Below are 14,884 nucleotides of genomic sequence, written 5' to 3'. Positions count from 1 at the left end.
ATCGAGGTCTAGGCGGGTGATGCTAGAGAAGGCTGAGGGCCATTAAGCGCGACAGCCTTGCGGGGTGTGGCTGGTGGGGGCTGTGGCGGGGAAACGAATTAACGTTAGTAGCCGAATGGGCCACACAGGCCGGGAGACATCATCGACGCAGCATCTCCCAACGCGACATTCACCTTGCGACAACTCGCCATGCTTGTGAAGGGCCCAGAATGAGACCCCCGAATCCAGAGCTACGGCGACAAGTCATTGCCATATACAAGGGTAAGCGCCTCATTTCGACGACGAGGTAGTCCCTCCAGCCATGCCGTGCTTCATGAGCCTCGGTTACGACGAGCTACCCCAACATGACGCATACAACTGACCGGTGAGCATGCAGAGCTGCTCTTCCTGGGACGGGAGTATCCCCTCGGGTATGAGTACTTCAGACCGCGCCTGCACAAGGCGTTTATGAGCAAGGCAGATGAGTGCGACGAGGACAAGATCCGCAAGGGCATCGGGCAGGCCGAGTATGTGAAGAAAGGTGGGTTCGACTATGGCACCATACACCACTTTTTATGGCATTTGGCTAACCGGTCCCCAGAAATTGAGATGCTGTATGTGACTGTTCCTCCAAGGAACCAGATCTCTTTCAACACGTCATATAATGTGCTGACCCTCTAGGTACTACCTCAAACGATACCGGACGTTGCGCAAACGATACGACCCAGACGCATAGCACACATAGTTAGCACAGGACGAGCGCAATTCAACCGGGGCTTAACACTGTAAAAAAGGTCATGAAAATATAATAGATGAAATCCAATGTATATATGCAGTCCACAAAAAAATGTCCTCACTCTCGTAGGCATCAAGCCTGGTATCCAAAACCCCCCGAAGGTCCCCCCAAACCCCGCTGCCCCTGTAATGCTTATCCACACGGTCGTCATCAGTGTTCTATCTACCGTCAAACGTGAATGATCTGCCCCCATCCAACGCATTGTCAGATGGTCGAGACAGCCATTCCCCATCTCTCTCTCTTTTTTTCCCCCCTTTCTCCCTTTTCGTATCCTTCTTCTTCACGGCTTCTTGCGCCCCCACCACGCCCCGGACTCGAGACACTCTCCCCAGCTCGTCCCGCCGTCGCTCATCAGCTCCGTCATCATCTTGCCCATCCACACGTCCCACTCGTCCTGGCTCTTGCCGCTGACCTCGCGTAGGGCCGGCTCCAGCGCCTGGATCTGCTCCACGAGGGTCAGCAGCGCGGTGCGCCGCAGCGCCGCCTGCCCGGCCGTCAGGGTCTTCTTCTCCGCCTTCTGGTGCGCCCCGCGCATCAGCTTGTCCCCAGACTTGCCCTTGGTGTCGACGTACGACTTTCCGTCCTTGGTGACCACGCCGCCGACGCCCTCGCGCTCCCAGCGCACCTCGCTCAGCGGGATGGCCACGCGGTGCGACCCCACGCCCGTGAGGTCCGGCTCCATGAGCATCTGCGAGCCCACGAGCGTGCATGGGTTGGCGACAAGGTGGCGCGACTCGAAGGCCTTGGACACCCAGTTGTTGTACTCGACGAGATAGGTGTTGACGGGCGCCGACAGCGGCGTGTTGACGTTGATCATGTAGGCCCCCAGGCTGCTGGCGGCGTCCTGCTCCTCGGCCTGGGCACCCGTGGCGGACGGGTTGGGCACGTGCGGGCGCAGCATGCGGATGGTGTGGTCCGTCTCCCAGACCTCGTGGACGCCCCCCGGCTTGAGCGTGCGCAGCGCCTCCTCCATAAAGGGTATGTGGTCAGCCAGGGGGAGGGCGGTGGACATGTCCTTGCTGAGGACGAGGTCGAACTCGCCGTCGGCAAAGGGCCAGGGCAGGACACGCAGGTCATGCTGGACAAAGGTCCAGTTCATGTCCTTGTCCGGCTTGATCGAGTCCGCCGGCGTGTTGGCGCTACCGGGGGCTAGGGGTGCAATGTCGACACCAGTGAAGTGGATGTTGCTGTGGCCGTGGCTCTTGAAATACCGGTGGCACATCATGCTCCAGAAGCCCGTGCCGCAGCCGAGCTCGAGCACCCGCATCGGCGGCTTGGCCGTCAGGGCCGGGCAGGCCACGGGGGCGCCGTGGACCTGGATGAGCAGCAGCGTCCGGAGGGACTCCCGGTGCAGCTCGGCCAGGTCCACGGGCAGGAGGTACGGCAGGGTAGGGTCATTGAGGTATGTGCGGCCGCTGCGCTGGACAAAGGGCTTGGAGGAGAGGGGGTTCTGGGCCTCGCCCGAGGCCGAGGGGTCGGTGGAGATGACGGTGCGAGTCGAGAGGGCGGTGGTGACGCTGGTGGAGGAGACGGACTCGGTGCGGGGGAAGGAGGAGGAGGCGGCGGCGGTGCCTAGCTGCTTCGAGGCGGGCTGGGCTGGTTGCTGCCTGCTGGGGTCCGTGTCGGGATACATGGCGGCATACTTGAAGTGAGCGCCGGAGAGGGCTTCGGCGGTGCTGCTGGGGACCAGCGGCTGGGTGCGCCTAGGCCTGCTGGGGCGGTGATTGAGGGAGGAGGCGGAGCCGGGCGCCGGGGCGGAGCCGGAGGAGCCGGCTGTGGAGGAGGAAGCTCGAGGGTCTGGCGAGTCGGGAGCGTCTGGAGCCCCAGCGGCGCCGGAGCCGTTGGCGGGGGCGACGCGCGAGGCCAGCTCAGGCGCCTTGTCGCTGCTGGCGCCGCTGCTGTTGGTAGGGACGGTGGAGAGGGAGGTGGTGAGGGAGGTGGTGCTCTGGCTGCTCTCGGCGGGCGCCTTGGTCAGCTTGCCGCGGACCAGCGAGCGACGGGAGCGCGGCGGCCTGGCCTCTGGGTCGGGGCCAGCGAAGGCCGAGGGGTCGTCGTTGGTGGTGTTGGTGGTGTTGGTGGTGTTGGGATCGCTGGCAGCAGTGGCGTCGTGGATGTCGTTGGAGCCCTTGGACTGCTGCTGCTGCTGGCGTCGTTTGGAGCGGCGGGAGTAGAGTGGCGGAGGAGGGAGGGCAGAGAATTCGTAGTAGCCGTAGATGTGTTCAGACATTGGGAATGGGGGATTGGGGCCACAGCGGCGGCCCCGGTAGTACCTGCCTAGTTGCTGGCTATTCGTGTGTGGTGGCACTGGTGGGATTCAGGTCTGCCTCCTGAGCAGCAGCTGCAGTGGAGACCTGAGGCGCAATGGGCGCAATGGGCGTTGTCTGACCCGTTAGCCTGTCTGGACTCCCCCTGTCGCCGGGTGGCCCGCGGCAGCCAGTGCTCCAGTTGCTCCAGTCCCTAGGGAGGCGATGCGCCAGTAGGGGGTGCTCCAGGCCAGCTTGGATCCCCAAGGTTTGGAGCCGCGTGCGAATGGCCAGCAGCGACGGCGAGCTTGTCTCGAGGTTTGGATGATATCTGATAGGCTATCTCTGCCGACAGCTAGCTGCTGGACAGACGACCAACAACTCCAGCAGCTACGTAGGTGCACTGTGGGTGCCAGTGACTCAGTGGGCGCACCGTGCCAGTGGGCGCCAGTGGGGTGTCAGTTGGGTGTCAGACTGGCAGTGGTGCGCTGTGGCGCGTGCCCAGGAGGCTGCCAGCGGCCCAGCAGAGGGCCCGGGTGCGCTGTAAGCTTCCCCGGGGCGGTGGCTAACCATCCGCTAGCCCCCGGATGCGGGTAACGGCGCGGCGCCAACTGGCTGGGCTCACCGGTCTTGTGAGTCGCGCTCCCTGGCAATCAATTCCTGTTTCCTCGAAAATTACCGGCTGGATTGCCGTCCGGTCGGTCGGGTCCTGATGACCAGGTGGTGCTGGCTGGGCTGGCTAGCTAGCTAGCTGCCAGTTGACCCTGTCCAGTCCAGGTGCCTGGGTGCCCTGGCCTCGACCTGTAGTGCGCGCTCAAACTTAGGTTCCAATTGAGCGGGCTTCTTCTAGAACAGATCTGACACCGCGGAACGCCGCCCGAGCCCCCGGCGTGCGGCTTCCCTTGCGTAAAAACCGCAAAGTTTGCGTGCGAGACCTCCCTGCGAGCCTGCTGCTGCTCTTCACTCAGAACTCAGGTCCCTGGACGGACCCAGTGGGAGAGAACTGGGCGTCAGTCCGTTGCAGGCCCAGTGGCAGGGGCTTGCTGCGCCCACAGGGGAGAAAAGGGGGGAAGGGGGCAGGCAGGGCGCGGCAGGACCAGAAAAACCCTCACGCTCGGCTTTGGCCGACTGCGCGTTTCGTTTTGCCCAAGCTGGCCCTCCTCTTCTGTTTGAATCCTCCCCGAAGGCCGGATTGCCCGCGTTGCGTGTATAGCAATAATATTCGTACAGTATTTATTCTCCCCACTGCGTTGAGGGTTGCACCGGATTGAGCTGCTGTGCGAGGTCCAACAGGCTGGAAGCCCGGGGAGAGAACAGACGATCAGCTGCTGGCGTCCGGGCGGGAGGACGGTGGCGGGGAGCGGGCAGCGAGCCGACGCGGAGTGGGCCAGTAGCCGTCGCTTGGATGTTTCAGTGTTTCAATGTCGTGTCGTCGGATGCAATCATGCAATGGCCCGGCCAAGCGGTGTTGTCTTTCGGGGGGGACGACTGTTCTCTCAACGGGCATTCATCTTCAGATATCTCTCTCTTGGGTATACGCTCCAAAACTCGTCGGGATCACTCCAGCGGCGTATGTATGTAGTAATATGGCACTCTGGTGCTTGGCGACTGCCCAAATCCCTTGGGGGTCGACGCCAGTAATTAGAACCTAGACTCAATGTTGCCTCGCCCGGTGCAGTGGTCTGGTGGTCTGGTGGGTTGGTGGATGGTGGTGGTGGTAGTACTCTGTAGTGGTGGCCCGGTCGGTCGCCGATGTGACGTCTCACTCCAGTCCAACTGGTAGGTTTCACGTTCCCACGACCCTAGGTGACACTGGCTTCCACTGGCTTCCGACAGCCGTGAGGTTTCAGTTTTTCGACCCTTTTCCCCTTCGTCGGCTCCACGCGTGTTTATGGTCGTTCGGCAAGCGTCTCAGTGTCACGGACCACTGCGTTTCACCGCGCGAATGCGTGGAATGCGTAGAAATGTCCTGATTGGGCCGGAGGCGGATGCTGTGCAGCGACGGATGGCCTGTCCACTGGTCCAGTCGGGCGACGGTGGAATAAGGATCAATGCCCGTGGTCGTTCTCGGCGGGTGACGGGGTGTCACCGTGTCAGGGACTCAGGGTGACATCAAACCAGGCCTTGAGCGATTGTCAATGCCTCGGGGTCATCCATGGATGTCTTTCTCGTGTGGGAGACGGCGGGGGGGTGGGAGAGCCTAAGGGGAACCTGGGGAACCTGGGGATGGGGCTCCCGGGTACATATTTATTCGTTCATCATCACTTTTCGTCCTCGTCCTCCGCCGCCTTCAGCCGCCACACACTCCTCCCAACTGTTCCTCATACTCCTCCTCCTTCTCAGATCGACCAGCCCCCCCCCTTCTTCGTACTATTATGGCGTGTTGCGGCGCGCGGTCCGCTAGACCTGGATGCGCCTAGAGCTTCGCCGCCAACTGGGACCAACAGCCACTAGGCACCCGAGCAGCAAAGGTGTCCGGTTGGATGCCGCGCGCGCGATGAGGGTCGGGATCGCTCTGCCACGACGTGGCAGCTGGTGCCCTGGACCCAGGAGGACGGGGATCCGCCAGGGGCCACGAGCGACGACGACTCACGAGCAGAAGTCGGCGAAGGGATGCGACAAGGGGAGGCACGAGTTGGGCGACGTGCACCGGTAGAATTCCTCTTCGGGGCTACCAGGCGAGGGGGAACATGCAGCATATGCACGCGCACCGTTGGAGTGATGGAGTCTCAGGCACTCTTCGCGCTCTGCTACTGCAAGGGCCGCTTTTGTCAGCTGTGCGGCATGTGCTGACCCGTTCTATCCGCATGCCCGCTGGTTCAATACAATGTCGGTAATATTAATAATAGCTGCTGAATTAAAAACAATAAACTCCTCGGTCCTCTGACCCCGAGGGTCCTAAGGATGATGAGCGGTGACCTGTCGGAGACACTGGACATTTCCCCCATCGGGCCATGTGTGTTGATCCTTCTCCTCGTTGAGTCGAGTCCTGTCCGTTAACCTCTGGTTTGCGGGCGTGTGTGGGACGCTACTCCTGCGCTCCAGACTTCATCCCCGCAATTGACACGATCTTATTTTTATTCTCTTTCGTCTCTGTCAATTTCCCCAGACCTGTCACGACGATCACGCAGAATTGTCGTCCCGATGGCTGTGTCTATTGTAGCATGTCTCAAGTCGTTAACCGTCAAGCTGGGAATAATAATGGGGCCCGGGAAAACTGGGCAAAGCGGCGGTGCTTGGAATTCCCGAAAGCCTTGGCTCCGAGGGTCGATATCAGACAGCATTATAGTAAAGAAGAAAAAGACGACAAAATAGCATGTGACGCATAGTTGCTACTTGCTGATACAATACCTGCGGGAAGAGCATTGTGGACTGAGGTATTAAATCTTAGTTAGACTAAGCTTGAGAACCCCGGTCCTATAGTTAGGTTTCTCACAAACGTTGATGTCCTAGCCCTGAGCAGAGCTGACATGTTCAAACATACCTCAAACTTGTATCAGTGTCGGTTGACACCACCATAGCTGCAGCCTATGCCAGTAGAAAGGCCTCCGAAAACCCATACCGGAGTCCCGTCCCTCAACCCAAAGTATCTGTGCCAAATATTGTTTCATAAAACATTAACCTCGCTTGGCAATATATCTTCGGGTGATCTAGACAGCCCTCATGAACTCGGTGGCGAGTTAGGGGTATTTACCCTAAACACAGCTCACGCATGGCAAATTGCCCGTTTCCCTTTTGGGTTCGGGTGTTCAAGGAAGCGAACCAACATAGTGATACCATCACAAAGGCAATGGAGCGTCAATTTATAATAAATGCTTGCGCATGAATGATTCAGGCAATTCCTACAAAACCGCTTCGGTCCCCTTCGCTGCCCACCTGGTCACATAGACTTAAGACACCTGTATCAGGCCCCCATTGTTTCCCTCCATGTCCACTCCAGCCGCCAGCCGTGCAAAGATCCGGAAACTCCAGTTTGCAAAAAAAGCCAAGAAATGCAACTTACATCCAGAGTTCGAAGAGGTGCCAGTTGAAAGCTGGGGGGGAAAGATGACACTGCCCTTCTAAAGACTTATACCTTTCCGATCCACAATATAGGGGGATACTATATCCCCTATGCCGCTGGCGCCTTCTTATGACCGCGAACTACCGCCTCCGTTCCCAAAGTCAACCTCCCTCTCGGGGAGGTGCTTCTTCTCTTTCCGACCCTTGATCACAAACTCTGCCATGATCTGAATATGGTCTGCTGGGAAGTGCCAGAAGGGGAAAGCAGGTATCCTAGTAAGATAGCCAGCATCGGGCGGTCCCAGCAGGCTGACCACTTCCAGCGAATTGGTCGTGTACCATATGTAGTCGATTGTGTCGGTGAAGCCGGGCGTGTAGTTGGTGAACGGTAGCTCGTCCGCTGTCTTCTTGGTGTGCGCATATGCGTCTCGGAGGCTGAAGGGGTGCTCGATTCCGTCACGCGTGAAGCTGCCGTATTGATAGCTCGACAACTCGGGGTGGTCCGGCGGCACACGACCCTTGGTAAGTAAGTCATACACCGACGAGTCCTGTGTCGAGTTGAAGTCGCCGCACACGAGCAGGGGAATCTCCGTGTTGGTGCGGTACTCTTGACTTGGCCCTGGCTCGGCTTGCGGTGGGGGCGCCACGCTGTCATCATCCTGCGGCAGCGTAATCATCTTCTTGTCCTTGACCGCCGGCCAGCGTGCGTACTTCTCTGCCAGCTTGGTGACGTGCTCCATGAGGATACCCGTCTGGATCACCTTGACGTCTGCGAGGGCTATATCCCACGTCAGATGAGCATTGACCAGGATGATACGGGCACCTGTGAGCCGGGACTCGAAGAAGCAGATAACCGCAATATTGTCCTTGGGCATCACACGGTTGAAGACGTCATGCTGGTTCTTCATGTCCGGTCGGTTGATGGCGATGGAAGCAAACTCAATAAGCTGCTTGTCCAACAGGATGAACTTGCTCTGCTTGTAAAAGACGGCACAGCCGTCCACCGACTGCGCATCCTTCTCCGACATGGTCTTGGCTCTTGATTTGGGCCAATGCACGCCCTTGTAATCCATGCGAGCGAGCGGCGGGCTTAGGTCCTCCTTGAAGGCATCTGTCGAAACCTCCTGGAGCGCAAGGAAATCGGCATCCCTGTCACGCAGCTCCTCCAGGATGCAGTCTCTGCGGTATGCCCAGCTGAGGGCCGAGGTCGGCGTGTACCCATACGTCTGGGGGGTGGCATACTTGTCGCAGAGGATATTCCAGGAAAAGACCTTGATGCGCTCGAGGCTGGCGGAGACATCTTCCTGGATGATGACATCTTGCCGGGGTGGGGGAGGTGGGGGGACTAAAGAGACATTAGCCGGATGACTGGTGTACGATTATCCATTAGCGACTTACTGGGTGCGGATTCCTTGAGGGCATTGATCAAGCTCTTGGTGCCCTTTTGCATGATCTCATGTTTGATGTCGTCGTCCAGGGGATTGCCCTCAATTCCCAGCATCTCCAGCATGTGGAGTGATCCTAGTTCATATGGAAGCTGTGAGATGTTATTGTTGAAGAGCAGGAGCTGCTTCAGGTAGGTGCACATGCCCAGCTCCGGAGGTAGCTCGGAGATCTGGTTGTAGGACGCATCCAGGTGGCGCAGTTGGCGCAGCTCTCCAATCTGCTTCGGCAGGCGTGAAAGCTTGTTCGAGGCTATGTACAGTTCATTCAGAAACTGGTACCTAAAGAGCTCGGGGGCAAGGTTCCTCAGTCCCTGGCCACTCATGTCCATATTATGCCAATCTTGCCGCTTCGTTTCCTCGGCCGGGTCGTAGGGTCGTCTCCTATCGACAAGGTCGCTTTCGTTGTCTGCCTGGGTCTTGATGGATGCCGGCGGGGGGCCGCCGATGCCCTTGTTCTCCGACGCCTTCAACCTAGCATAGTAGTGTGGTTGCTGTTGATCCGTCATGGCTGTGTGGGCCCTCTCCGCTTCTTGGTGCAGCCTCATCTGCTCCGACCACATCTCATTCGGGGGTGGTTGACCGGCTCTAGATGCTGCATTGTGACCGTTTTGCAGAGAGGCGTTGAAGGGCGTGGAGCTCGAGAGAACGCCTGATGGGAAATTGCCACGGTGGCCGAGGCCGTTGGTGCTGGGTAGGCCATGATCAGGCTGTAGGCCTTGGTGGTGCTGGCTCTGGGAGGGATGTTGGTGTTGGGCGTGTTGCTGGTAGTTGTAAAGGAGGTTGGGCATCCCACGCCCCGCCCCATTCAGCCGGGCATTGTGGCCCTGCTGATGGTTTTGGGAGTACATGCCAGCAGAGTTTGATGGCTCGGCCGCCTAAGTTGGATGACGTGGGGGGTCAACACTCAGGACGGCTGGTGGTGGGCAAAAAGCTCGACTTGAGGGCGGTACCGCTCGGTGTAGGTAGAAGACGTTATTTTCGGACCACGGGGAGCAGTGTCGGTGAGCATCTGCCGCTAGATACGCGTTGACGGAGGTGGGAAGGGATTGAGGCGGGCAGTCTGGGGATCCGTATCCGCTCGCGGTTTCAAGTGTGGCTGGTAGTGAAGGACAACAGAAGAGGCTCGTCTTCGCGCATGGGTTCGAGGGAAAGGATGCCTCTGCATGTGCAGAGTGGACGCTTGGATGGTTGGGCGATTGGCGTCGTTGTCAATTGCCCATGGGAAGCCCACAGAACTTGTGCTTGGAGCTTGGGTGGGTGGTCGGGGTAACGCTGAGGGGTGGATGTTGGCTGGTGGAACCACGACGACAGAGATATCGGCAAGTGAAGCTCGTTACAGCCACAAACGGTCTTTTCTCGGTGCGAGTGAGGCCTATTAGCAAGGGGAAGTTAGCAAGTGTGTTATGCTTGGGAGCTAGGTGGGCGAAATGAGCCACGGGCAAGTCTGAGACTTGCGCGACGGGTCAAGGGAAGGGAGAGGGGGTAGGATGGGGAAGAGATAACATACGTGAGCAAGAGAGTGTGCGCAGAGGCTCAAATATAAACGCTGAAGCTACACGGATATTGTCTGGTAGAGGATGAGTGGCCGATATTGAGATTGATCAATAGTCATTGTGTCAAGGTTGGCGTGATGGAGGCAAGCGACGAGTTCGGCGCGCCCACCATCGGCCGGGACATCTGATACTCCGCACCAAAGGTCACGTGCGGGTCATGCATGTCCCTTCCCCAACGCCGCCTTAGGCCCACTCCGCCAGGCACAAAGCATCACGCACCATTTGCGGTGGTTCTATGGCCTCATGCGGTTCTTGAGCCGCAGTCTGAGACGAGTGACTGGTTCCCTTACTGGTATCCCGGAACACTGGTTGCATCATCATTTTTTGGAGTTTCATTTCGTCCGCATTAGGGTCTTCTCCCATACCTGCTTTAGTGTCGTGCCCCCCCACCATATCCTCACTGACAGCCACACCAGCACGAGTTCTCACGCGGTTGCTCTGCCCCTAATCAGACCATAGCCACGTGACTTAGAGAGCCAATGGGAATATCGTTTGCGCCTCGTCGCCTCTTGATTTTGTTGGCGTTAGGATAGGTACTTACTATGCACTTGAGAACATGGTTGGACTTGTGGACCCTGGCATCAAGGACACGTTGCTGTCTTCAGCCTAAACCTCCAGCATGTGGCTTGTTAGCTCGGCAACTTGGAAGCTGCCCCATGAGGATTCAAGGCCACGCACGACGCGCTAGAGCAACATCGGTACGGACTAACTGCCTGTATCTAGGGAATGGGAAACCATACCTTAGCTGGTGAAGCCCAAGTTGACGGATAGGTATATGTACCAATCAACTCGTCTTCATCAAGGCCCGCCACCTTCTCGCACTTCTTCGCTCAAAGGCTTCTCTGGGTCTCTGATTGTATCATCACGCAAGCGCTATATATATTAAAGATAGTTCGAATGTTAGTACGTAATATGCGCCCCTGGACAGTTGAACGGGCGATATCGGACATCTCACCACTCACCATTCTGCCCGGACCCTGACCGACTAGATGAGCTTGGCCACGAGCTAGCACCTCTATCATGTGTCTCTTTGACAAGGTGAATATGCACGATGCACCTCGATATCTCACTGTTTCTCATCCATAGGGGGAATGATACGTAGATCGACTGTTTACAGATCTTGGTCCTTGACCGGCGTTCTGACCAGATGGAAATGTTCCTGCCGCCCGTACACCCACTTGAAGTCTCTCTCGTCGCTGTCCCAGTACACGTCCTCCTCGAGGGGGAACTTGAGGGTGGCGTTGCGCTCGGGTACGAAATGCTCGACGAGGAGCTCGATGCTGTACCAGGTGTTGTTGATGAGGGGTAGGTCGCCCAGGAAGGGCACGCCGTCCTGGAGGTCGCTCATGCCTGAGGACTAGTAGTGAGTACAGGGCTTGGGATGCCTGGCGAGAAAGGGATAGCATACCGATGAGAGGCCCGGCGGAGTGACCCCAGTCTCCAATGCCATGGGAGTATACCTTGCCACCTATGCCCTCTTCCTTCATCTGCGCAAGAGTGGCGTTGAGGATCTCGTTGCCTGTCTTGCCCGGGATCATATTCGCACGCGCAATATCCTGCAGCCGGTTTCCCTTCGCGAGGCCCTTCAGCAGACCATCGGGGATATCCTTCTCAGTCTCGCCCGGGTGAAGGACGTAGCCTAGGTGCTGCGTATCAGTGTTCATGCCCAGGGCCGTGACGCCAAAATCCACATGCAGCGTGTCCCCGTATTGAATCACCCGGCCCTCCTCCCCGTCATCATAGGGCATTGCCTCATCGACGACTGACACGGTCGGGTGGAACCACGTCGTGTAGTTGAGGGCCTGTATCTTGTCGCGCATCCACCACCCCACATCTTCCGTGGTGGTCGTGCCCGGCGTGATGACGGCTTCGCTGAAGGCCTCGGCGATCAACGTCCATACCGTCTCCTGGAGGCGCCGGAACCAGGGAAGCTTCGCGGCGATCTGGGTGCCAATAAACTCGACGGCGAGCGTAGAGTCCACGACAAAACGGCTCGTCCACTCCTCACCGAGCCCGTCGGCTAGGGCATCTCTCTCACCGGCGTGCAGGCCCGACGAGAAGGCAATCTCGGGATCGGCGTTGATGGCAATCGTCTTCGGCTGATGCTCCCCTAGCACGCTCTTCATGTCCTCCCACAGCTTGTCCGTGTTGTCGATCCACGTGCGCTCAGTGCCATCCGCGAAAAACAGGGTCGTCGTGCGGCGACGGGCCGAGAACTGGACACCATACTTGAGGCTCCAGAAGACGGTGTCCTCGGCGTACTCGCGCTGGCTGATGAGCCATGCATCGAGACCGTGGGCACGGAGGATGGAGGGAATGGCGGAGCGGCGCTCGATCATCCATGCGTCCTGGAGGGCATTTTGGTCACGGAGGGACGGGAGGAATTGGTAGGTGGGAGGGGAAGGATCCCCCGCGTGGGCTAAATTGCTGAGGGAGGTGAATAAGAGGGAGATGGGGAGCGTAGTTAAGGTATGGAGCTTCATTTCTGCTAGATGTACGGATCAGTATTGTGAGAGAGGGGAAGTGATTGCGTCGACATATTCGAGGTCGGCTCGAGTTAAAAGGCCGAAGAGTGAGAGAGAGAGAGAAGTCGTCCATGGCGGGAGCCGAATATGCAGATTCCATGTTCGATCACTCCGGCCTGCCTGATCTGGGCGGCCTCGCTTATGCAGGAGTCCCGGACCGCCAGACAGGTGTTGGAGCTGAGGAACGGCATCAAAAGTACCAAGTTGAAAAGTACCAAGTTGGTAATAGAAGACTTGGCCATGAGTATATCCAAAGAACAGGGCCCCCTGCGGAAACTCCAACGCACCCAAGGCGACCCGTCCATAACCTAATAGTTCTATACATGCACCCAGTCATCCAACCAGGCAGCATAACTATATACAGAGAAGTGAAGAAATGACAACCCGTTCCCAAAACATAAAACCACATTATACGTATCCTCCTAGCACATTACCATTGAACAAGAGGCGAAAAGGGATGGCGGAACCCACCCCATGCCCCCGTCTGCAGCCCCTTAGAGGGTGCCTGCGTAGAGGTTGCCAAAGTCGCTGCGGTCCATATCCGAGAACATGAGGCTGCCGATACTCACCATAAAGTAGGAGTAGGCATGGACCATCTCCATGTTGTCGAGCTCGGGCAGGACCGACTCCAGGAAGGAGAAGATCTCCCCATCGGAGTTGACGGGCGCGAACTCGGTCACCCAGATGGGCCTCCCTCCGCAGATGTCATGCGCGGCCTGGATGTGTTCGTACAGGGTGTCCTTCCACTGGGCCTCCGAGTACCAGTGGACGTTGCAGAAGTCGACGGCGCAGCCGCCCTCGATGGCGTTGCAGGCGTCCATGAAGCCCTGCAGCCACTCGAGGCCCTGGCCCGGCTGGCCGCTGTTGGTGATGGCCGGGGCGCCGATCTGCGCGCGGCCCTGGAACTTGTTCATCCAGAAGGCGTGGGCGGCGGCGGCGGTAACGGGATCCATGTTGGCCTGCTCCGCGTGGTCGGGCTCGTTGAAGCTGAAGAGGGCCTTGGAGCCCGTGTTGAGGGCCTCCTCGACGTTGTTGTCCCACACGCCGGTGAACTCGGGGCGGTCACCCCACAGCATGGGCACAAAGTTGTACTTGTCGTCCAGGCCGTTGCGGGAAGAGCCCCAGTTGTAGCCCCAGGAGCATGCCTCGCAGCCGTCACCGAAGATGTTGGCTAGGGTGGCGTCGTTGTAGGCGAGGCCTCGCTTGGCGAAGAAGGGGGGTTCTTGTCGCACGGATAGATGATCACCCAGGTCAGGGAGGGGAGCGGGAGTGGGCTCTTGGGTGGGTTCCGGAATGCTCACGACGGTCTCCAAGGTTGTAGGGTTGGATCGGTCAACATGGCGGTGTCCGTGAGACGAGGCTAAGGCCTGCGCGGCGAGAGTGCTGAGGACAGCAGTGGTGGTGATCTTGGTGAACATGATGGCAAAAGGCTGTTGGTTTGAAGAGAACGGTCTGGTGGTTCTAGGTTCTTAAGAAAGATAAAGGCAGACCGAAAAGGTATAGCTGCTCTTTGATGTTGATGGACTGTCAAAGGGGCAGATAGAGAATCAGAATATGATATTGGCGACCTGTCGTCAAGTTGGCGGTAAAGGAATGACTAGGGTGAGAACCCGGGTTGAGCAGTCTCTCAAAGACGCTTGCAAAGAGAAAAAGGAGTGTAGAAGCAGTAGCTAGAGATACTCAAGTCAAGTCCATGAAGGGCGAGAAGGCTGAACTTATCAAGCCAGGCTGCGGTTTAGAGTCGAGGCTCGCGAAGAAGCGCATCCAACTGGAAGAAACGTTAACACAACCAATCGAGTTAAAAGATTCGAAATAGGATTTCCTTCCTAGTATGATGGCAGCACACATGGCCACCACACACATGGCTGGGCTCCACATGTCGTGTAATCCCACGACCCAAAATAGCAGGTGAAGCAGCTGTCGGATCTCACCATTCCTACCGACCGCAATCGAACACGATCTAGATGGGGTGAGAAGCGGGCGATAATCAATCTCGGCCGTGCCTCTTGCGGCACAATGCAGTCATCCTGTATGTTAAATTGAAAAGTTGCAAGTGAGGATGAGTGGTAGTGCACCTCGAGCCGAGGGATGCCCGGTGTAATACCAATCCTAGACGGCTCGGGGATAATGGGAAACAAAATACTGTCTATATCCATTCGGAGAGTTTTTCATTAGTTCGTTTCAGAAGTGGTAAAATTAGAATGCAGCTCTGAAGCTGCGTCTCACAGGCCAGCCTGAGATAAGATGTGGAAACAGGCCACATCTTGCGGATGCGATCAAACCGCGGAATTTGTTAGTCACTGAGGAGTAGTCAGCTTTAAGTAGACGATCCCGAACAAAT

General features: G+C 57.8%; 4 protein-coding genes across 4 annotated transcripts; all 4 read right to left on the bottom strand.

The window, feature by feature from the left end:
* Positions 1 to 1,055: 1,055 nt before the first annotated feature.
* Positions 1,056 to 3,002, bottom strand: ACO1O0_003609 (class I SAM-dependent methyltransferase; the record flags this gene model as incomplete). The annotated part of the gene is made up of 1 exon (XM_083193057.1): positions 1,056 to 3,002. The coding sequence occupies one exon, from the start codon at positions 3,000 to 3,002 to the stop codon at positions 1,056 to 1,058; it is 1,947 nt and encodes a 648-aa protein (XP_083052114.1).
* Positions 3,003 to 7,148: 4,146 nt separating this feature from the next.
* CCR4 (Endonuclease/exonuclease/phosphatase) lies at positions 7,149 to 9,313 on the bottom strand (the record flags this gene model as incomplete). The annotated part of the gene is made up of 2 exons (XM_083193056.1): positions 7,149 to 8,365; positions 8,419 to 9,313. 2 exons carry the CDS (start codon positions 9,311 to 9,313, stop codon positions 7,149 to 7,151), a joined length of 2,112 nt encoding a protein of 703 aa, XP_083052113.1.
* A 1,816-nt stretch (positions 9,314 to 11,129) lies between these two features.
* ACO1O0_003607 (uncharacterized protein) lies at positions 11,130 to 12,501 on the bottom strand (the record flags this gene model as incomplete). Its single annotated transcript, XM_083193055.1, has 2 exons — positions 11,130 to 11,368; positions 11,427 to 12,501. 2 exons carry the CDS (start codon positions 12,499 to 12,501, stop codon positions 11,130 to 11,132), a joined length of 1,314 nt encoding a protein of 437 aa, XP_083052112.1.
* A 536-nt stretch (positions 12,502 to 13,037) lies between these two features.
* ACO1O0_003606 (uncharacterized protein) lies at positions 13,038 to 13,961 on the bottom strand (the record flags this gene model as incomplete). Its single annotated transcript, XM_083193054.1, has 1 exon — positions 13,038 to 13,961. One exon carries the CDS (start codon positions 13,959 to 13,961, stop codon positions 13,038 to 13,040), a length of 924 nt encoding a protein of 307 aa, XP_083052111.1.
* Positions 13,962 to 14,884: the final 923 nt, after the last annotated feature.

This window comes from Amphichorda felina (genome assembly GCF_050947745.1).
Source record: "Amphichorda felina strain 45539 chromosome Unknown scaffold_3, whole genome shotgun sequence".
NCBI classification, from domain to species: domain Eukaryota; kingdom Fungi; phylum Ascomycota; class Sordariomycetes; order Hypocreales; family Bionectriaceae; genus Amphichorda; species Amphichorda felina.
This window is presented reverse-complemented; position numbering and strand designations above follow the sequence as displayed.